At 64.4% G+C, this 21,175-nt stretch overlaps 2 protein-coding genes across 4 annotated transcripts; one reads left to right on the top strand and one right to left on the bottom strand.

Annotated features, from left to right (window-relative positions):
* Positions 1–502: 502 nt before the first annotated feature.
* Positions 503–15,763, bottom strand: SPPL2B (signal peptide peptidase like 2B). Of its 3 annotated transcripts, none has more exons than XM_082380303.1 (15): positions 15,644–15,763; positions 10,507–10,626; positions 9,595–9,777; positions 9,022–9,111; positions 8,295–8,434; positions 7,589–7,731; positions 7,282–7,378; positions 6,384–6,500; positions 4,804–4,885; positions 4,014–4,088; positions 3,876–3,938; positions 3,691–3,790; positions 3,256–3,333; positions 1,672–1,832; positions 503–873 (listed from the first exon to the last, which is right to left on the bottom strand). In XM_082380303.1, exons 1-15 carry the CDS (start codon positions 15,713–15,715, stop codon positions 646–648), a joined length of 1,749 nt encoding a protein of 582 aa, XP_082236429.1. In that variant the 5' UTR covers positions 15,716–15,763; the 3' UTR covers positions 503–645. The 3 variants fall into 3 exon arrangements, with proteins under 3 accessions (XP_082236429.1, XP_082236430.1, XP_082236431.1); XM_082380305.1 differs by having other exon boundaries at positions 737–873; positions 1,605–1,832; XM_082380304.1 differs by lacking the exon at positions 9,595–9,777.
* On the top strand, positions 15,714–20,596 carry LSM7 (LSM7 homolog, U6 small nuclear RNA and mRNA degradation associated; the record flags this gene model as incomplete). Its single annotated transcript, XM_082380306.1, has 4 exons — positions 15,714–15,878; positions 16,026–16,116; positions 18,795–18,866; positions 20,348–20,596. 4 exons carry the CDS (start codon positions 15,714–15,716, stop codon positions 20,488–20,490), a joined length of 471 nt encoding a protein of 156 aa, XP_082236432.1. The 3' UTR covers positions 20,491–20,596.
* Positions 20,597–21,175: the final 579 nt, after the last annotated feature.

Below are 21,175 nucleotides of genomic sequence, written 5' to 3'. Positions count from 1 at the left end.
GAGAGCGTGCGGGTGCCTGTGGCGAGGGTGGGGGCCGAGTTCCTCTGAGCTGAAAGGCAAGATGGGGCGACCGGCCTGGCACCAGCCCCGCCCCCGAGAGGGGCAGTCCGAAGGGCTCGCACCCCAAGAGGCGACACTACCAGAATTTCAGAAAGTCGTGGCCGTTTATTCAAACATGTCGGAGCTGGAGCACAGGCGCTGGGCGCTTCCGGGCGATGGAAGGGCCGGGAGCAGGGCTCGGCGCTCACCGCGGGCCCCCAAGGCCGCGGCGGGGTCCAGTCCAAACCCCTGGGGGCCCTGCTGGGCAAAGGCGCCCCTCCACCAGGAGCCAGAGCCGCTCCCTCTCCTGGCCCGGACCCGAAGGGAAGCAGCAGCAGGGTAAGCACCAAACTGGGCGTGTCCGCGGCCACCGGCGGAGGTGACGGCTCCGCCCTCCCCGGGGCACCACCGCCGCAGGAAGCGGGGCGCGCGCGGGGGTGGCCTCAGCCGGCCGGGGGCTTCGCGGCCACGCGAGCTCGGAGCAGGGCTGGGGTCCGGGGTGTGGCCGGGCTGGAGCAGGACGTGCGCATCGGCCAGACCAGAGCACCAAGTTGGGGGCCACGCGGGTCCAGTCCCGGGGCGCGGGGGCCGAGTCTGCGCCCTCCCCTAGGCCGAAGGGCCGGGGGCGAGGCCGGTCGGACTCTCGGTCTCCTGGGGGGGCGCGCCGGCCCCGCTCTCCTCGGGCATGGACGGCTCCGGGGGCTGCTCCGCGGGCGGAGGGGACAGGGCCGCTTCTTGGCCGGGAGGCGGCCGGGAGGGGGTGGCGTCGGAGTCCGCCTGGGGCTGCGGGCCGTCGGCGGAGGCGGGCGCCCACGGCGACTGAGGTAGGTCCTTCTGGGGGAGGGAGGAGAGAGGCCCGGGTTGGCGGAGCCACGGGGAGGGGGGCTCCGGGCCCAGGAAGGAGCCGCGCTCCCCAACCGACACCAGCGCCGCATCAGGGCCCCAGGAGGGCCCCACCCTGCCTTCTCTGGCTTGCTCTCCCTCGGGAACCTTCCAGAACCAATCCACCCGCTCTGTAGCAAAGCCAACGCCCGCCGGGAGGGAGACCTTTGGGGACAGTGGGCACTGAGCCCAGGAAGCCTTCCCGACTCACCGGGTCACAACAGTCACACCACATGTAAAGCGTGTTCACATCTACGCGAACAAGTTACACACACGCCGGAAGTGCTCAGAGCCCCCATCAGGGCAGGGCGGGTTTCCTAACAGGGCCCACTAGAGACCCCGCAGGCCCGGAATGCCCTTGAGTTGCGGGGATATAGCGGTCGCCCTGCGCTGCACGGGGAGTGGCCTCTGTCCCTTTCCTCTTCAGTTTCAGACAAGAACAAGGCCCGGCCCACCCCCTGCCCGCAGCAGAAGCAGCTGGAACCCCAAGTCCAACCAATCCAACCAAATGGGTTAGGGTTGGGGTTAGGAGCGGGGCAGCAGCGTCTCCCCAAGCCGCACCACTAGCACACGTACCCCTCCCCGCCCTGCGGCCACGGGAGCACCACACCCAAAGCAAAACCTTCCAGAGACGGGACGCGGGCTGCGGGGTTTAGTTGTAACGCTAGGAGGTCTTACTCAACTTTAACTCTAGTTAGGGCTTATTAGGCTATTATTTCTCGCAGACAGTCATAGCAAACTGGTATTCACCGCAAAGCCGCTGCCCGTCCAGAACATGCCCAGCTCCCTGCGCCAGAGCGCCAGGGCGCAGCTGGTGACGAGCGTGCAGGGCACCAGGTAGAGGAGGGCGGGCTGGCCGCGCTGCATGAGGGCCAGCGCCATGAACGTCACCAGGAGACCGATGCCGTAGGCTGCGGAAGCAGAGACAGGCAGCACGTTACCCTGGCCGGTCCCAGGCTCGCCACCCACTGCTCACAGGGGCAGGAGAGGCAGAGCTCGCGCCAGGGCCGTGACCGTGACCCACGGGCCAGGCCAGCGGGTCCTCCCCACCCACACCTTCCCGGACGCTGGCAGGCGAGAGTGCACGCAGGGGTCAGCAGGGAAACGAGAGAGCGAGGGCCCAGCCGCCAGACTGGGGAGAGGAAGTGGGCGGCCGCTACGGGAAGGTCTGGAATCCCAGGAGTGGAGAAGGAGCTGCGAAGGTGCCCCAATATCTCATTTTTGTAAGCCTCTAGTTAGAAAAATAATTTGAACTGAAGTAACATAGGTACAGAATTAGGAAATCAAACCTTTCATAACTGAGTTGTGACCACATGAAAGCACTGAGGGGTGAGAGGCGTCCGCACTTCCTGCTCACCGTTCAGCATAAAACAGCGTGTGTTATTTAGGGATGTGTGAGTCCAACGTATAAAGACCCCCACGCACGTAGAGCACAGGGACGGACATACAACACAGCACACACGAGGAGGAGTTAGAGGGGTCGGCCTGAGCACAGCGGCTCGGGGCTCACTGTACTAACCTTGCAGCCGTACACGTGCAATTACTCCCAGGTGAAGAGTTACAAAGAAAGACACCGTTTACTGGCACATCCCCTCCGAGGCAAAGAGCCCCGTCTCCAGCACCTGCGTCCGCTCGGGCTGCCTGCCCTGCCCCTTACCTCCATGTTTCCAAGCGATAGGCTTGTGCAGGGAGAGTTCCCGCTTATCGGCTGTGGACTAGCCACCTGTCCTAAAGAAGTGATTCAACCGAGCCAACTACAGGATTTCAGTGACGGGAACTACAGAACAATTTGACAAACTGTGGTTCACATGGAGAAAAGCTCTGCAGGCGCATCTGGATGAGCTAATCATGGAGTCTGTGAACCCAGGGGGCAGGGGCAGGGAGCACGTGTCTGGACCTTCAGGAACCCGGTGGGAAGGGGCGGATGGCAATGGCCCAAAGTAGGCCGGGATGGCCGGCCTGCGTCCGCCTGGCACTGCTGGGGGCCATGGCGGGGCCTCCCCTCACCCGTGTCGGCTGGCGGGGCCTGTGCGTTCTGCACCCCTGCTCGTCCTGAAGAGCTGACCCAGCAGGACAAGAGAACTGGTTTGGACATTTTTAGAAATGATTGGACTCAACAGAAAATGAGAAAACATCCCTTTGGTGTAAATGGCTTTAGTAACAAAGGAAACAAACAGAAGACGAAAAAAGAGAAAGACAAAGAAGACCAAAAAGAAGAGAAACAACGACCACCGTGGAAAGTGACAGGAGGCCTGTGACGCGGGCGCAGGCCTGTCCCTACCACCCCGTGGCGGAGGACGGGGCACGGCCGAGCCCCCGGGGCAGCGGGCTTACCGATGGTGCAGGCCACGAAGTAGACCCTGGAGGACTGCACCTGGATGTCGAAGCGGTGGCAGTAGGCCACGAGCAGCCCTGCGGGAGAGAGGCCGTGGGCTGAGGCCGGGCTGCAGCCCCAGCCAGGCACCGGGGGTTCCCCCGGAGAGACCGGGCACCGTGCGTTCCTCCCGGCTCAGGAGGGAGCTGGCCCGGCGCCACCCTCGACTCCTGGCAGGTAACCAGACCTCCAGCGAGCGCAAACCCCGGCTCAGAGGCCGCCTGGTGGGGGGAGGGGCCCGGAGGGGGACCCTGGGGGCAGTGCGGCTGGGACACCTCTGGGGGACCGCCTCCCTGCCCCCCAGGCCCCACTGGCTCAGCTCTGCCTCTGCCCACCAGCCCCTGTGGCCTGACACCCCCAAGGGCACCCAGGCCGCCCAAGCCCGGCCGCAGTACCTGGGACCAGGATGTCCCCGAAGCCCAGGAGGGAGAAGGGCCGGTCACACAGGGCCAGCGGTGAGGCGTTGAGTCTGGGCACCTTCAGCACCATGGGGAGCTGGGGAGAGGGGGCAGCGTGTCCAGGACCCGCCAGCCTGCGCTCACTCCGCTTGCTCAGCACCTTGGCCGCGCGCACCACGTACCTTCTCGTGGGTGGCCGAGTCCGACGGCCCGGTTGCCACCTCCACCATGATGCTGTTCCCACTCTAACAGAAGGGGGACTGCGTCAGACGCGGGAACGCGGGGGGGGGGGGGGCGGGGGGGCGGGGCCCAGAGCCCACCTTGGTCAGGAAGGGCGTGATGAACACGAAGAAGACGTCGTAGATGAACAGCACCAGCAGCAGCAGCGTGCAGGCCTGGGAACGGGGCGGCCTGAGGGCTCTGCTCAGGGACCTCCACCGGCTCTGCCCTCCACCCCGCCCCGCCCAGGGTCCCAGACGCACAGACCCTCCGGGGCGCGTCCCTGCCTCTCCCAAGGCTCAGAGTCTCCCTGTGGGGACGAAGCCTTTAGGAGAAAGTCTGAGCACGGGCAGCCTGACCTTCGGTGCCCTGGAGGCAACGTCAGGCCCGAGGCTCGGGGAGGGCGACTTTCTGATGGGACACTCGAGAGAGACACAGCCGCGACCGGCCAGCTGCGGGTCTGGGCAGGTGACGCCCGGCTTCACGTTTGCCTGGGTTTCTAGGCTCCTCCTGCTGGGGTTGGGCCTTGGCCCAGGGTCCCGGCCCGAGCCCTGTGCTTCTGCCCCCTTGGTTTCATCTGGTTTTCCCTCCTCTGTTCACCTCACCAGCAAGGAGGCGGCCCTGCTGCGCGCGCCCGCCCGGGTGTCCCCTCGGCCAGCAGTCACAGACGCTGCTGCGACGCCGGGAGACAACTCTGCACTGATCCTTAAGCCCCATCCCCGGGAGGGTGGCTAGAGGGACGGACGAGCCAAGACCACATGGCCCACACAGGGCCAGGCTCAGAGTGGAAGGCCCTGGGCAGGGCTGCGTGGCTGGCGGGCACGGGGCTGACCCCAAGAGACCCCGTCCCCTCGTCCGCGGAGCGCCCCTGCCACCCCGAGGGGCCCTCACCTTGAACGTGGGGAGGCGGATGGTTTTCAAGGTGTAGAGGCAGAAGGCGATGCCCAGCGCGTCCTGAAGGATCCAAGCCCACCTGGAAGGCAGCGCAGCCACCCTCGGGCGGGGTCTCCACCAAGAACCTCTGCCTGCCGGGCCCCTCCCCCACCCTGGAAGCCTCAGCCGCCAAGTCCAAGGCGCCCAGCGCCCAGACGAGCCGCAGAGACCCTTACGCAGACAAAGGCAGCGGCCGACGTCCTGAGGCCCGTGGGGGGACAGGAGGGGCAGCAACGGCCGGTAGGAGCAGGGGGGAACCGAACCCCCAACCCCGACACCATGGCCAGAGAAAGGCGGGCGCGTGCCAGGGCCTCTGTCCCTCTGCAGCAGCGGCTCTCCCACCCAGATCACAGCCCGGGGCAGGGGGTGCAGGGCATGGGGGGCCATGCATCCAGCGGATTCAAATTTCTTTTCAAAAAAAAAAAAAAAAAAATTTCTTTTTTTTTTCTGGCCGTGCCGGAGGGCTTGTGGGATCCGAGCTCCCCGACTAGAGATCGAACCCGGGTCCTCAGCAGTGAGAGTGTGGAGTCTTAACCACTGAACCGCCAGGGAAGTCCCTCAAAAATATCTTTTAAGCGATTTAGAAAAGCAAAACTTGCACCCACCCAGCCAAGTGCCACATACTCTCTGGGGAAATAGGGGCTCGGGGCGCTGAGGACACGATCTGGAGTCCCGGGAAGCAGGGCGCCACCTTGCGGGGCCGCTCCCGAACTGGGAAGTCAAAGCTGTGTGGTGAGGCTCCCCGCCGGGAAACGGCCCCAGGGCCGGCCCCGTGCTCCCTGCCCCTCAAGTTACTCATCAGAGCCTCACCTGAGCGCAGAATGAGAACCTCTCTGGGCCAGGGCACTGGTGAGAACAGAGAAGGCTCACCAAGGCCACGTGGGCGCCCAGACGTGGCGGAAACCGTGGCCTGTTCTACTTTTATGCGAAGGAGCGAGCCTTCTGGCTTGGATTTAACCGTGAGCGTCCCTATTCTCTTTGTGTACAAAAGACTCAAAATATTTTCACGCTTTCCTTCTGCCAGTTAAATCTGTTGTAGCTCCAAACAGCAGCACAGCCAAGAGCGTTTAACTGCCCTGGGAGAAGCTCAGAGAAAGTGCCAGATGGTGTCAGTGACGGCAGGCGGTGGCGCGCTGCCTCGCGGGGGAGGCCGGCCCAGGGGAGGCGGGTGGTGGGAGGAGCAGAGCTAGCTGAGCAGGCAGGCGGGCACACAACAGAGCAGCGGCCGAGCGGCGCCAGGCCATGTCCAGGCTGCCCCAGAGCACACGGCTCGGCGCCCGGGCAGCAGTGCCGGCGGCATCTCACGCCCAGATTGAGATCGCAGATCCCGGGGCACCGGACAAGCCACAGGGCAGCCAGGGCCAGGCCTGGACGGCGTGCGGCCACTGCATCCAGAGCACTGACAGGAGAGCCTTTCATACCGGGAGCTGGCCCGGCTCCAGGCGCCCCGAGCGGAGGGCTCGGGGAGTCGCAGGGAGGTCAGAGCACCCGAGGACAGCTGCCCCCACCCCCAGCAGGGCCTCCAGGGCTGCACTCACTGGTCCTCGTTCCGGAAGACGCCCCACACCACGCTGACAGCCAGGCACAGCAGCGCCAGGAGCAGTGTGCGGACCTGGGGGCGCTTGTGGAAGTAGGGCAGGCTGTTGTCGGGGACCCTGAGGGCGGGCAGGCAGGTGGGGAGGTCAGCGGCCTCTGACCCTCACAGCCCCGTCTCTGCCCAGCGCCCGGAGGGTCAGCTCAACTCCTGCCCAAAAGCCCGCGGCCTCCCCGTCTGTCCTCCTGCTGTCCGCTGGGCTCTAATCCCTTCCTCTCCTTTACCTTATCTGTTAAACTCACCATCCCTCACCTTTCATTTCTAGAAGGGAGGCTCCCAAGGGCAGGGCAGGGCAGAGCGGGCAGGGGCAGGGCCTTGGGGGAAGCGGACCTCAGCCAGTCGCTAAGCCGACCCCACCCGCAGGAGCCCTCCGTCGGGTGCTGTGACCCCTCTCGCACAGCCCGCCCTGCTCCAGGCCCTCCCCCAACCCCCCTGAGCCAAGCTTCCTGACCCCCGTCGGACCTCATCTAAACCCTTCCGTTCCCCACCTGCCCCACGAGAAGCAGACCAGACCCCTGACCGCAGGGAACCTCCGGAGCCTGCATCAGCGGCGCAGCCCGCCTGCTGCCCCCAGCCGGTGTCCCCCGAGGGGTCCCACGGGCCCTGACCCAGCGCGGGAGGTCGGGGGAGGGAGGCCCCCCAGCCAGCACGGAGCGGGCGCCTGCTGTGACGCCTGCACCGTGCCAGACTGACCGAGGGCTCCGGAGAGTGAGGGCCCTCGGCCTCAGCGAAGCCGTGGAGCCTCCGGGGGCCGCATAACGGGAGGTGGGAGCGGACGGGCCGCGAGGCCGCAGAGGGGCACCCCCGCGAGCAGGGCCAGGTGGGGGTCGCCCGGGGCTCACCTGCACCTGCAGAATGGCAGCCTCTGGAGGAGCGGCGACAGGCAGCTGTAGAGGCCCGTGGAGGAGGCCAGGCAGAAGATGCCGATGATGACGTAGACTGCGGGGCGGGGCGGGTGGGCGGTGAGGGGAGCCTGAAGGAGGGCTCTGTGCCTCACTCCCCGGCAGGGTGACCGCCCCAGAGGAAGGCAGGGGTAGCCCCAGGCCCCTCCTGGTGAGCCAGCAACAGGGGCCTCCAGCCACCGGCCACCACATGGCCCCTGGACTGCCCCCTCAGCCGACGCCCTGAGAGCCGGGCACGGGGACCCACCGAGCTGGTCGTAGAAGTGGTAAAGCAGCACCAGCATGGAGCAGCACATGACCACAAACACGCAGATCATGACGGGCGTCACGTCCACGGCCTCGTCCTCGTGCTTCTCGGGCCCGTCGTCCCGCTTGTGCTTCATGTACCTCCTTGAAAGACAAGAACGGGCTGGGGGACGCCCTGCCGGCCGGCACCGCTCCCGGGGGCCGAGGGCCACAGAGATGGGGAAGGACAAGCAGGGGCAGCCTGACACAAGGGGTCGGGACAGGCTGAGGGACAGCTTGCCCGGAGGTGACCACCATCACCTGCCCCGTCGGCCAGTCCCCGGTCCCCGCCCACCATGTGTACCTGGGGTCCCCCCCGACGGAGCCAGTCTTGCCGGAGGTGGGGCTCTGGTCCCCAGGGCCAAGCTGTGGTGGCCTCATGGGGGCCACCCTGGACCCTGGCCCTGTACCAACCCCACCACCGCCCTTCCCTGGGCGGCCGGGGCGAGGTCTCCCGTGGACGCCCCCGCCGGGCTGGGCCCGGGCCGGGAACCCTGAGGGCAGGACAGTATCGTGGGGAGCAGGGTCCTCGGGGCTTTCAACGGGTCTCCTGGGTGTTTATAGCAGCTGTTTTCCAGAAGGCTCTCTGGGCGTGCGGACTCTCGTGGTTACTTGCCCAGCATTAGGGCCGCCCATCCGGGACGCACGCACACGCGCGGGCCACTCACTTCCTCACGTCCCGGCTCCCGGCCCAGTAGCCCCCGAGGGCGACGGTGCCCACAGCCATGATGAAGATGATGACCATGTTGTAGTCCAGCATGGGCTCCTTGGGGGCGTACAGCGCCGCCCGTACCGCCCGGCCGAAAGTCTGCCTCAGGGAACACAAGGGAGCTAAGGACGGGGGGGCCCACCCACCCGTCCCCTCGCCACCCAGAGGGCCGAGGCTGGCCCACTCGAGGAGCCGGCGGCCGGGAGATCCCGCCTCACCCCACGCCCTCACCCGCTACTCCTGACCCCAGAGAAGCGGGCTCTGCAGGACGAGCTTCACACAGGGTGGGCGACAGGGCCGCGCGCGTGCGGAAACACAGACCCCACCGCCGGACACGCATGAGTGAACGAGGGTGGACGTGGCCTGGGAGGCGGCCCGGAGACGGACGGTGGGTCCCTTGGGGGAGACGCGAAGCCTGCAGTGGGGAACCTGGCTATCCCCACGTCACTGTGTGCTGCAGCTCGCCTGCTCCGGACCCAGCTCCCCAAATCAAAGACGCACCGGCCTCTGGTCAGACAGGGCCGAGCCAGGCGAGGGGCCGGGCAGGCCTGAGCAGGGGGTGACGCTCAGGGTCTCTGGCACGGGGGCAGGGCCGGGGTCTCCATTCCTGACGTTCACAGCACTGCGGGCACACCGTCTCCTCAGGCCCTGGGCCCAGCTGCAGACGGGGTGGGGGACGAGCCTACCTCGAAAATGTCCAGCATGTCTTTGTAGCTGAGTAGGGCCACAGGAATGCCGATCTCGTCGTACTGCGTCTTGTTGCCTCCTGGGGGGACCTGGGGGAGGGGGGAGAGGGCGGCTGGATGTTTTAGCAAGGCCCACCCAGGGCGGGGCAGGCTGCCAAGGGCTCCCAACGGCGCGGTCCGCGGTGCCAGCTCTCCCCGAGGGGGCGGAGGAGTCCTGCGTGTGTGTCGGGGTCCTCGGGGGCCAGGTGGGAGGGCCACACCGCTGGGAGGGCAGGACTGCGCGCTCGGCCCCTCCCTCTGGGGGAGGACAAGCTCCCCTTCCCTCTCAACCCTGGGCTTGGGTGACTCCGGTCGGCCCTGAAGGGCCTGAGGGAGAGGGTGGCACGTGGCCCACGCCACCCGCTCCTCAGGCGGCAGGCCCAGAGCTCCGCCCCAGGCCTTGTCGGACCCCAGCACCGCCCTGGGACAGGGCCCCTCCAAGGCCACAAGTAGGAAACCAGACTCCTCGCCTCCCCTGGCCTGCCCCTGCCCCCCACGGCCCCCGGCTGCCCAGGAGGGGCCCGGCGGCCGCACCAGCGTCTCCTTGCTGATGATGAGCAGCCCGCGCGCCCCGCTGCCCTGCGCCAGCCGCACTTTCTCGTAGAAGGTGCAGTTCCCCCGCGCCACCAGGGGGATCTGGTTACTGAAGCCTTTGGCAGGGAGGTCGGCCGGAGAGCAGAGCACGGAGGTCGTCCAGTCCCGCACCTGCAGGAGAGACTGCAGGAGGGCGGCCTTCACGTGAGCCGCTCCAGGAAAGCCAGGGCGCGCAGCGTCCTCGGGGAGACGGGTCGGCGGAGGCCACTGCAGCGACCACCGCCCCTGCGCAGCCTCACCTCAGGCCCACGGGATCTCAGCCCTGCACACACACGCACGTGCACAAGCGTGTGCGCACACCCACCCCGAGCACAAGGCAGACGGGAGGGGTACAGGGCGGCGTGCGCTCAGGAACCCTCCCCACCTCTCTCGAGCCCATCACAAACAGCACAAGGCGCGGGCGGGAGCCCTGGCCTTCGTTCCACCCGCCAAGCCAGGCACTGGGCACCCTGAGTCCCTCTGGGAGGAGTGAGGCCAGAGCAGGGAGCAGAGCGTCCAGGCTACCGTCACGCCTCTCGCCAGCCGCCCCAGCCCAGCACGGGCGGGTGCAGGGGGGAGCCTGGCCGGCGTCCCCGCCAGGGGCTGGCCCTCGGCAGCACCCTGACATCTTTCATTTATGACCGAGGAAACCGGGGCCCCGAGAGTTCGGGGAGCTCCTCTGGGGACCCATCCCACCTCCGTTTCCCAGCCGAGGCCCTTCCTCCATCCTCAACGGCTCTCCGCAAGACCCATCCTCCAGAGGCCCTCGGGAGACCCAGGGGAGGAGTGGAGGGAGGGCGGCAAGCGAGACAAGACCCTGCGTCAGACAAGACCCTGTGTCGGGAGGGGGCGCCCGCACTGGCCGGTACTCACCGCTTTGCTGAGGTCGAGCGGCAGGTGGGCCCACTGCGGGTTGTAGAGGATGCAGTAGTCTTTGCCTTTGGGGCCCCCGGCCTCGGACACCACGTGCACCATGCCGTACTCACAGGCCACCTGGACGGGGGCAGCAGTCAGAGAGCCGGCATGGGGCCGCCCACGGCACGACCTGGCTGGGCTGGTCCCTCCCTCTGACAGCACAGATGGGGCACGACTGTCACATCTTAGGGGGGACATGATGAGGAGGGCAGGGCCGAGCCTCCTCAGGGAGACCTGGGCACTGACAGTGGCCATGTCAGGTCCCCTCCCTGTGGCTCCAGTGGCAGGAGCGGGGGAGTCCCCCTGGGACTACAGGGAGAACGAGAGCCCCACACCGCTGCCATAAGGCAGGAAGGGGACGGGGAGAGTCAGCGGTGCCCCAGCAGGTTCCAGGCTCCCCGACGGGCTCACGGGAAAACAGCCGACAGGCCCCCCGCCAGCGAGGCCAGCAGGCTCAGGGCAGAAAGGGGGTCGCGGAGCCCGGGTCACGTGACCAGCACCTGCCAGGCCACAGGCCAGTGGGAACCCCTGGGTCAGGACCCTGACCTTCCCTGCTCAGAAGCGCGGCGAGAAGTGGACGGTGCGAGAGGCAGGGCTGCTCTGGGCAGGGGGCGCTCCATGACAGATGGCGTCACCAGGACCCCAGCAGGGCCCAGGCAGCTGACAGAACCTCCTCCCCAGCACGTCCCGAGCAAGTAGAGCAGCGCTCCCGATGGGCACGGGCAGAAGTGCCCGGCTTCCTGGCCCACTACTCCCAGGAGGACGACAAGGCCTCAAGCTCCTCCTGCCCAGGCCCTCCAGGCAGCAGGCTGCTCGTGGAGGGCCCCACAGAGAGTCCACACGGACCCCGCCCGCTCTGACATGGAGCAAGGTCGAGGGCAGCTGGCTGACCGTGGAGGACGGGGCGGGCTGGGCACACGGGCCATCGGGGCCTTTGCTCCCAGCGTGAACTCAGAGTGAGGCAGAGGGACAGGCCCCAGAGTCCTTGGAACTCCAGCCCCTCCGTTGAGGGCAGCGGGGTGGCCAGGGCCTGGGAGCAGCTTTATCTACATGAGAAACCAGTATCGCACACGAGTGTCCCCCACTGCCTGCGGTTGTATCGCACACGAGTGTCCCCACTGCCTGTCCCCACTGCTCGTTCCTCTCCCGCCTGGACCGCCGCGTCCCGGCCGGGGCTGCTTCCTCCTATAGGCCGGGCCCGGCTGCGGAGCCCCCGTGAGGACCTCGGCCCCAGCGGGTCTCACGCTGTCTGGCCCAGGTCTAGGCTGCTCCCCGGGGCTGTGGGACCTGCGAGGGAGGAGGGGTCCCGGAGAGAGCCTTGAGCCAGGAGCCCGGCCACACCACGCCCACAGGGGCCCGGGCCCACCCCAGCCCCTTGGCTTCTTGGAGCTGGAGGGGCCCAACTGGACCCCAACTCTGCACACTCCGGCTCCCGGGCCGTCCCTCTGTACCGCCCGGAGGCCGAGACGGAGACCGCACCCCTCGGTGACAACAGGCAGTAGCCTGTCTGTGCGGGGACAGACCCCCACCCCCCGACCTGGCCTTCCCAAGTTGTGGGCGGCGGTGCTCCGACTCAGCTGGGGTCCCGAGGGCCCGTGGCCCCGACAGCAGGCCTGGGGCACAGACCAGCTCAGGAGGCCAGGCCCTCTGTGAATGCATAACGGGGCCCAGCCGCTCTGGGAGCTTCTCCCCACAGGCCCACCTCTGCTGGCGGCGTGGAGAGGAGCCGGGGCCCCCACTGCCCCTGCCCAGCGCTCTGGCTTGTCGCTTGGAGCGAGGTGCCGACAGCCGAATGGGCTGCTGGGTGTGCTCAGTGAGGCTGTGTTTGCAGGGCACGTGGGCGCTGCCACCAGCGCTCGAGGGAGGGAAGCCTGGTGTCGTCACCCACCCATCCCTGCCTGGCCAACCTCGTTTCCTCGACCAGAGGCAGGACGAGGAGCCCCCTCTTCCGGGTTCTCCCCACCAGGCTGCCCCCAAGTACAGTGCCCGGCCCTGTGCCCCCCCACCACGGGCCACTGCAGGGGTTCTGTGATCCCTCAACCCCCAGGCCGAATCCGGCCCACCTTCTGTGTTTGTCAATAGTTTTATCGTAACACGTCTGCCTGGTTGCAGAACGTAGGGTAGGGCCTATGCTGCTCTCTGCAGAGCCGGGGAGTTACAACAGAGGCCATGTGGCCTGAAAAGCCACAAATACTGTCTGGCCCTTTGGAAAATGTTTGCTGACCCCTGGTCTATGGGATCCGAGTTGCTGGTGAAAACTGTCGGTTGTATAAAATGGGAATGACTAGAAGCATTTGTTTTTAAAAGGTCACTGAGAAGCACAAGGGCACACTTCACAGCTCTCCCCTCACAATGTGCACAACTGGCTTTCTGTTAAGAAATAAGCCTGGGCTTCTATCAAACACCCGAGAACACAGTCTCGCCGTGAATACGGTCTCCTCCCCGGGGACTTAAAGGGCTAGGAGAAGTTCCTCCAAAGGGCCCAGGGCTGTGAGTGCCCCCGTTCCAGCACAGCACAGCCCATCCCAGTTTGGAGGACGAGAAACAGCCGGGGCTACCGAGGACAGGCCACTTCCCGACGCGCCACAATCACGTCGGGCTCAGGAACTCCTAGGGAAACTATGCTTCAAGATGACGGTGAAAGCATCCATGTCAGGGGACTTTGAAAGAAGCTAAGGGGTCCAGACGGGGAGCAGTCTTCCTAAGATTCGGTGAATTCTAGAAGGGGCTAATTAGGACCTAGGAAGCTTAGAAAAAGATGTTCAGGTGGAGGAAAGTGGGAGAGGTGAAGGGGCAGTGGAGGGGGCAGGCAGGGAGAACACCAATGTGTTCAGATCTGCCGAGTAACAGGCCCCACGTGGGCTGTTATGTGCACAACTTACAGCAACTGGGCAGGGGTCCAAGCCCTCGCCCAGGGTCACAGAATGGTAGGGAGTGAGTTTCGGGCCATGAGCAAGCAGCCTCCCGCCCCGTGGAGAGCTGGCCTTACTGGGGCGCCATGAAGAACCACACGCAGGGTTCTGTCCTGGGAAGGGCTGGCTGGCCCAGGTGCTCTCCCGCTCGCTTCTACACTCTACTTGGCTCCCCACACTCAGGGTAAAGTTCCAAATCCTCAGCCAGCCGGGAGTAAAGTCCAAACGTCCCAGCACCCGGCTCTGACCAGCCAGGCCTGCTCCCCTGGACTCCAGCCCGGAGAGGCCACACGTTCAGCCTGCCCTTTACCCCACACGCCTGGAGCCACTCCCACTGCTGCTCCCTCCATGGCCTTCCCTGCAAGGGCACCTGAAGGGCCTCCACTGGGATGACACCTTCCTCAGGTGTAACCACTGGATTATCCTACACGCCAGCTGTAGTGGACTCTCACCGTCTCCAAGTAAGTCATCAGCTCTCGAGGGGTAAGGGGGAAGAATAACTTGAAAGACTGGGATTGACACATACACGCTACTATATATAAAATAGAGAACTAATAAGGACCTACTGTATACACAGGGAATTCTTCTGAATACTCTGTAGTGACCTATATGGGAAAAGAATCTAAAAAAGAATGGATATATGTATATGTACAACAGATTCACTTTGCTGTACGCCTGAGACTAACAACATTGTAAATCAACTATACCCCAATAAGGATTAAAATAAATAAATCTATTATTAAAAAAAATCATCAGCTCTCACACCTCCGGCCCTGCTCCCATCACCTGCAACAACCTTCTCTACCTTCTTGACCTGGCAAACACCCACTCATCCTTCAGATCGCCCCTCAGGCACCTCTGCTTCTGAAAAGCATTCCCAGGCCAACTGCGTCCCTCCTTCTGTGGTGTTCCCGTGATCTCCGCCTGCCTGTCGCTTGGCCCTCATTTGAAATACCCGGAGAGCTTCAAGTCCCTTCCTCCAAATGCTCAGGCTGCTGGGGAAGATGATTGAACAGGGCTGGGGGAAGTACAGGGGGCTGGCAAAGCAGCTGGGGAGGGGGCGTCCCAGAGAGCTTCTGGGAGGGAGGGACAGCTAAGCTGAGACCAGAAACATAACCGGGGAATTCAGGGAAACAGAGACCAGCGAGCAGAGTGCCTTCAAGACACTAGAGCTGGAGAGAAACGGGACACTTCCTGACAGCCAGATCACAGAGGCCCCCCAAATGTGCCAGGAAGCCACCAGAAGGCTCGCATCTGGACACAAGACCTGACACACTTTGAAAGGGATCACTCCTGCAGTGTTGAGAATGAACTGGGGATTCAGGGGGACAAAAGTGGCCACGGGAGAACGCCAGCCGCCTGGAGCAGAGGTGGGGGCGCTGGAGCAGAAGGGTCAAGGTTAACGGCCCAGTTTGTAGGGCTGTTGAGGGGGGGGGTGCATTTCCTGATCTGTGGAACCTGGCAGGGAGACGGAGGATTTGGAAATAAAAGATGCGCTTATGACAACGCACATCAGCCATTTCCTGGTCGGTCCCCCCCTAGCACTGGAGACCCTGAAGATTTAGTGACAAACAAGTAGCATACTGCGCGCTCGTGATCCCCTACATCATTTCGCTGACTCTGCACTGTATACTTATCTTCCTTTTGCAGACGAGCAACGGACGCTCAAAGCGGGGAACTCCCTTGCCAAGGTCACGGGAGCAAAAGATGGGGCGGCGATTCGACCCCACTCCAGGGCTGGGCTCCGGGCCGTTTCCTGACACTACCAGACACTGGGTGCCGCGCTCGACAGTTTACCACAACCACGGGGAAAGGGAGTAGTATGGCACTCAAGGGGAAACTGAGGTTCAGAGAGGGGTAGCCCCCCGGCCAAAGCCACAGAGCCAGAGAGGGGCGTCCCCGGCGGCGGTGGGAGACCCCGAGACAGACCAGCAGGGGCCGAGGCGGGAGCGGGTGACGCTGTGGCTGAGAAGGACTTCCAGGCGGGTAAGGGAGACGGGCCGGGGACAGGCCCGCAAGGTCACGACCGAGCCCCGGGCCAGCGGGCCGCCCGCGCGCGGGGCGCGGATCCCCTAAGCTGGCCCCAGGCCGGGCCGGGCGGGGTCCTGCGCGGGGCCGGGGTGGGGGGCGAGGGGCCGGGGCACCGCGGCCGGCGAGGCCGGCGGGGTCGGTGCCGCCCTCACCTGGGCCGCGAGGAGGAGGAAGGCCGCCGCGAGCCGCGCCAGCGCCGCCGCCGCCACCGCCGCCGCCGCCATGTCGCCCGGTCCCAGCCTCAGGCGTCGGCAGATGTTTCCCAGCAACGCCTCGGCGCACGGCGCCGCGCAGGCGCCCTGCGTCCGCCGCGCATGCGCGCGGGGCAAGGTACAAAGGGCGCGGCGGCGGCTCCTGCGCACAACGAAGCGGCCGGGCAAGATGGCGGTGAGCGTTCGGCGCGGCTGGCGGGGTTGGCGCGGCTCTCGGGGCTGGCGGGGCTGGCGGGGCTGGCGGGGCTGGCGGGGCTGGCGGGGCTGGCGGGGCGGAGTCCGGCCGCGCTCCCCGCCTAACAGAGCTCTGTTTCCCCTGCAGGACAAAGAGAAGAAAAAGAAGGAGAGCATCTTGGACTTGTCCAAGTACATCGACAAGACGATCCGAGTGAAGTTCCAGGGAGGCCGAGAAGGTAAGGCCCCTCCTCCCGCCCCCTCCACGGTCCACGAGGAGTAACGGGCGGCGGTACCGATAACGGATGCCTGGGCTGCGCTTTAAGCGCTAGGCTTGGACAACTCGTGCTGGCCTGACGGCGCCGGCAGGTAGGAACGGTTACGCCCCTTTTGCAGGTGGGGAAACTGAGGCACGCAAAGGGGCCCCGACCTCACTGGAAGCTACAGTGGCTGGGATTCACGGCTCTGCTTCCTGTGGGTCCTGCCTGACTCAGGCGACTGTCCCAGCTCCTCACGTGTCGTCCTGCACCTGAGGGTTTCTCAGGCTCGGCGCTGCTCACATTGGGGCCGCATTTTTCTCCATTGGGGGCCGTCCTGCTCCCACCCCCTCGGTGCCAGGAGCCGCCTAGTCGTGACGTCCCAGACATGGCCTAGTGTCCCCTGGGCGGCAGAATTGCCCCAGTTGCGAAGCACGGCCCTATGGTCAGTTTCCACCAAACTGCTTTAAAGGTTTGTTTAAAACAAATCTCGTCTCCTAGTTCACGGTTGTTCCAGGGTAACGTGATGAACGTTTTGTACCTGAGTAACGCAGGGAGCTCTCGACTGCTCGGGGAAGCTTTCCCTGACCCCCACGCCTCCACCCCAGGTCAGGCCCCTGTTGTTATAAGTTCCTGGTAGTACCTGTCACATTTTGCGGCTTTATGCTGTTATTGTGAGGCTTTAACTCTGAACTTGCCGTTGGAGTCTGATGCGAAGACGGCAGGAAGGTTGCTGCAGGGTTATGCGGGGAGCGCCGCCCGTGGCACAGCCCCAGCTCACTGGCTGTGGGACTTTGGGCAAGTTGCTACCCTCTCTGAGCCTCAGTCTCCTCATTGGTCAGAGGTTATTAACTCTTCCTACTTCAGTAGTGGAACTGAGATTAAAGGGTTTAAAGCAGGTAACGTGTTTTTCTTTTTTTTTTTTTTAATAAATTTGTTTATTTTTTGGCTGCATTGGGTCTTCGTTGCGGTGCACGGGCTTCTCATTGAGGTGGCTTCTCGTTGTGGAGCATGGGCTCTAGGCGCACGGGCTTCAGTAGTTGTGGCACGAGGGCTCAGTAGTTATGGCTTGCGGGCTCTTGAGCGCAGGCTCAGTAGCTGTGCCGCACAGGCTTAGTTGCTCTACGACATGTGGCATCTTCCCGGACCAGGGCTCGAACCCGTGTCCCCTGCATTGGCAGGCGGATTCTTAACCACTGCGCCACCAGGGAAGCCCCAGGTAACGTGTTTAACAGGGTTCCCGACACTTAGTGAGAGCCCGGTCAACATTTCACTTATTCAGCTGCTTCTGATCATCAGTTTCTTTATTTTGTAAGACAGTGATCTGGACCCCTCCTTCCCTGAGATGTGGATGAGTGGGCAGCGTCAGAGGGCTGAAAACACAGCGCCTGCCCGTCTAGGTACCCAATGCAGTGAGGATTGGAATCTTAACAAACACTTGGCACCGTGCTGGCTCTGGGATGTATGAAGAGATGGGGCTCTTGCTTCTCAAGGCGCTAGTGTTCGTTTTCTACGCTTGAACAACACATGTTTCTGTCTCACAGCACCTGTGGTTCCAGACTCTGGGTGCCTCAGGCTCAGGTCTCTGATGAGGTTGCAGTAAAGGAGTGTCTCTGAGAGCCTGTCATCTCAGGCCCAGGGTCCTCTTCCAAGCCTGGGGTCCCCGTTCTCTGCCAAGAGTTGGCCAGGGACCCCCTCGGCTCCTAGAGGCTGCTCACTGCCCCTGCCACGGACTCTGTCCACAGCATTGCACTTCACGTCTTCAAGACCAGCAGGAAAATCTCATTTTTCAAGTCTCTTTTTTCAGAAAGGGCCCATCCCTTTAACGGCTCCCCTATCAGGTCAGGCCCACCCAGCATAGCTTCTCTTCAGATGCACTGAAAGTCGACCGACTCATGGACTTTAATGAGATCCATGAAGCCGTCTGTCTGTCGCAGCCTGAGCACAGACTGGCGTCCCATCGTGGGTCCCGTCCCACACTGGGGGGTGGGGTGGGGGAATGCTGGCTCTGTCTGGCATCGTGCCCGCCTGCTGCAGCGCCCCCGTCCTGGTGAGGAGGGCAGCCCCGCGGGTGCAGGCTCGCTGCCCGGCTGGGGCCAAGTGCCTGGATGTGTTACTGGATTTGTCACTCTCCGTAACCCCATTAGGTGGGTGCCTTCACGGTCTTTGTTCTGCAGGGGAGGGGTGAGCAGGAGAGGAAGAGAGCCAGGGCCTCGCACTCAGGCGGGGCTGGTAGACTTGTTCTGTAGGACACCAGACAGGAAACATATTCAGCTGCGCCGGCCAGACGGTCTCTTGTCGCGGCTACTCCACTCTGCCATTGCAGCAGGAAAGCAGCCACAGGCGACATTTAACAAATGAGCATGGCTAGGTGCCAGTTAAACTGTTTACAAAACAGGCGCAGGCGGATTTTGCCGACTATGTTGTGGTGGCGATGGTTTTGGGGTCTGCTGTCACTGCTCCCTGTCCGGGAGCCCTTCCCTTGCTTCCCCCGTGGTCTCCCATCTGTCCCGTCCCTGGAGAGGCTGCTCCCACACCTGCATCCGGCAGGGGCACCCCAATCTCACGTGCTGACACCTGGCCACAGCTTGCATCTGCCCAGGATGACCGTTGATCTTACGCCTGTCTGTCTCTCTTCTCTTCTCGGTGATTCCGACAAGCCAGTGGAATCCTGAAAGGGTTTGACCCGCTGCTCAACCTCGTGCTGGATGGTACCATCGAGTACATGAGAGGTGAGTGCAGCGCGTGGGGCTCGGAGGCGTCCTCGCCGGGCCTTTCTTACTGTTCGTTCCAAAGCTGCTCCGCCGCCACCCAGCTGCTGACTGTGAACGTGGTGCCTTGTGGATCGGACGGCTGACAGGTGTGTTGGATCTCCCGCTGTCCCGGCGAGGCTCAGTAGACCATCGTCTCAGGACTTGGTCTGAGGTGGAGGTGGAGTATTTTCCGCATCCACTCCTCACCAACACTGAGCACCTGCTGGGGCTGAGGCGTGCCCAGCGGGGCTAGAAAGATGCTGCGCCCGCCGTGAGAAAGCCGGCTGCCCTGGGGCTCGTCCTGCCCCCTCATCTCCTGCTGTTCCTGTGTGTTAACCCCCGGCTGCTGACAGAGGGCCCCCTCCCCCTTATTCCCTGTCCCCCCAGGTCCCCAGACCCTTCGCATGGTGGTCAGGCCAGCCCTTGCCCATCAGCCAGCAAGTTCTCCAGCTCAGCCTGACCGTAGCATGAAGGGGACACCAAGGCCTAGGAGAGAAGCGGTGTCTTTTCTGGGGACTGTCGATGTTGAGACACACGTTAGTCTGGTGAAGAGTTAATGGAGCCACACGGAAGTGTCAAAGGGCCCCCAGGGAGAGGCCCTCTTTGTGGGGAAGCGACCCCGTGGGGCCTCTTGCTTTGCCCTCGTCTTCCCTCTTCCCGCTGAGTCTGCCCAGAGTCCCCCCCACTGGGATCCTGGCCTGGCCTCCTTGGGCGGATGACTTCTGGAAAAGGACAGCCTCACCTCGTGGGGCTGTAGGGAAAACCAGGGGAGCTGGGGTGTGCCACGCGCTTAGACGGCCCGCGCCGAGCAGCCCTGGAGGCCTGGCTGCTGTTCCTGCGTCAGAGGCCACTCCCACCTGGGCCCTGGCTCGCTCCTTGGCTGAGTCTGCGCCCCCTCCTCACCCCCAGGACGGCCCCGGGACGGAGGCCCTGACGCATGCACGCGGTTCCGGGAGGGGAGGGGCAGGCTTGGACAGCTGTCATCCTGCGGGGTCTGGGAGTGGGGAGTCGCACCGCAAGGCGGGCCTCCCCAACCCGCCATCGTGCAGTAACAGTAATGGAGGCCTCGCCGCCGTGACCTCAGGAGAGCTTTCCTCGGCGTGCCGTCACTTCCCCGGGTCCCTCGCCCCACCGTGAACAGCCCTTTGGCACTGGGGTGAATGGTGGCCCCGCAGGGCTTCCGAGATTCTGCAGATGGGGTTTTTCTCTGCCGCCCATCTGAGAACTCGGTCTCCGCTGTCCCCCGGGCTGTGTCCTCATTGTAGAAGGAGGACAGGCTGCACGCGGCTATTTCCAGAGCTCTTCCTGAGCCTCGTGGTCCGTCTCGGGGAGAGGCTGCCAGCTGGCTTGGGAGTGGGGCCCTTGGCCTGCCCCCCCCATCCCCCCGCCGCAGGCCCATCTCCAGTCCTCCTGGGCCTCTGAGCCCACGCCGCCTCACTGCTGCCCCTCTTCTTCCACAGACCCTGACGACCAGTACAAGCTCACGGAGGACACCCGGCAGCTGGGCCTGGTGGTGTGCAGGGGCACCTCCGTGGTGCTCATCTGCCCGCAGGACGGCATGGAGGCCATCCCCAACCCCTTCATCCAGCAGCAAGATGCCTAGCGGCTGGGGCCGCCCCTCCCCCAGGACTCGGGCCACCCGTAGGAACGGAACTTTCCTTTTTGTATAGCTTATGTTTTTGTTTTCTTTATAAAATTGCAAACCTCAAGTGTCCAGGAGCCCTGGACTGTGGCTTTCAGCCTTGGTGTTCTGGCAAGACCTGGGCCCCAGGGATGCGGTCCATCCAGCAGAGTTTGCGCGCCGTCTGGGGTCCAGGCCCAGGGCTGGGGGGCTCGGAGGGGACTGAGCGTGCACAGTCCAGGTGAGGGCACGGGACGTGGAGGCCGGAGCCTTTCCAGAGCCCCCCTGGGGCCACAGCCCATGCAGACCCCCCGGCCAGCCTTCTCAGCGGCAGGCCCTGTCACTTCAGTGCCTCTGTACGCCGGCCCGAGTGGTCCCCCACAGCCGGGTCCTTTGTCACATCCCCGCACAGCCGTGACCTCACCAAGAACAAACTGGGTGGAGCCTTGCCGTCCGCCCGGTCCCACGACCTCCTAGCCCGACCTGCTTCCCGCCTCAGCTCGGAGGACGAGCCCACCTCTGCCTCTCAGCTGGCGACTCCGGGGCCATGGTCGTGAATGTCCCCATGCCCGTCCTCAGGAAGCAGGGCTTTCTCCTGGCCCCATTTCCTAAACCCAGTGTCCTCGTTAGGACCCGGCCTCCATGGCGTCGGCTGCTGAGGGCAGGC

Source organism: Balaenoptera borealis (genome assembly GCF_965194805.1).
Source record: "Balaenoptera borealis genome assembly, chromosome: 2".
NCBI classification, from domain to species: domain Eukaryota; kingdom Metazoa; phylum Chordata; class Mammalia; order Artiodactyla; family Balaenopteridae; genus Balaenoptera; species Balaenoptera borealis.
This window is presented reverse-complemented; position numbering and strand designations above follow the sequence as displayed.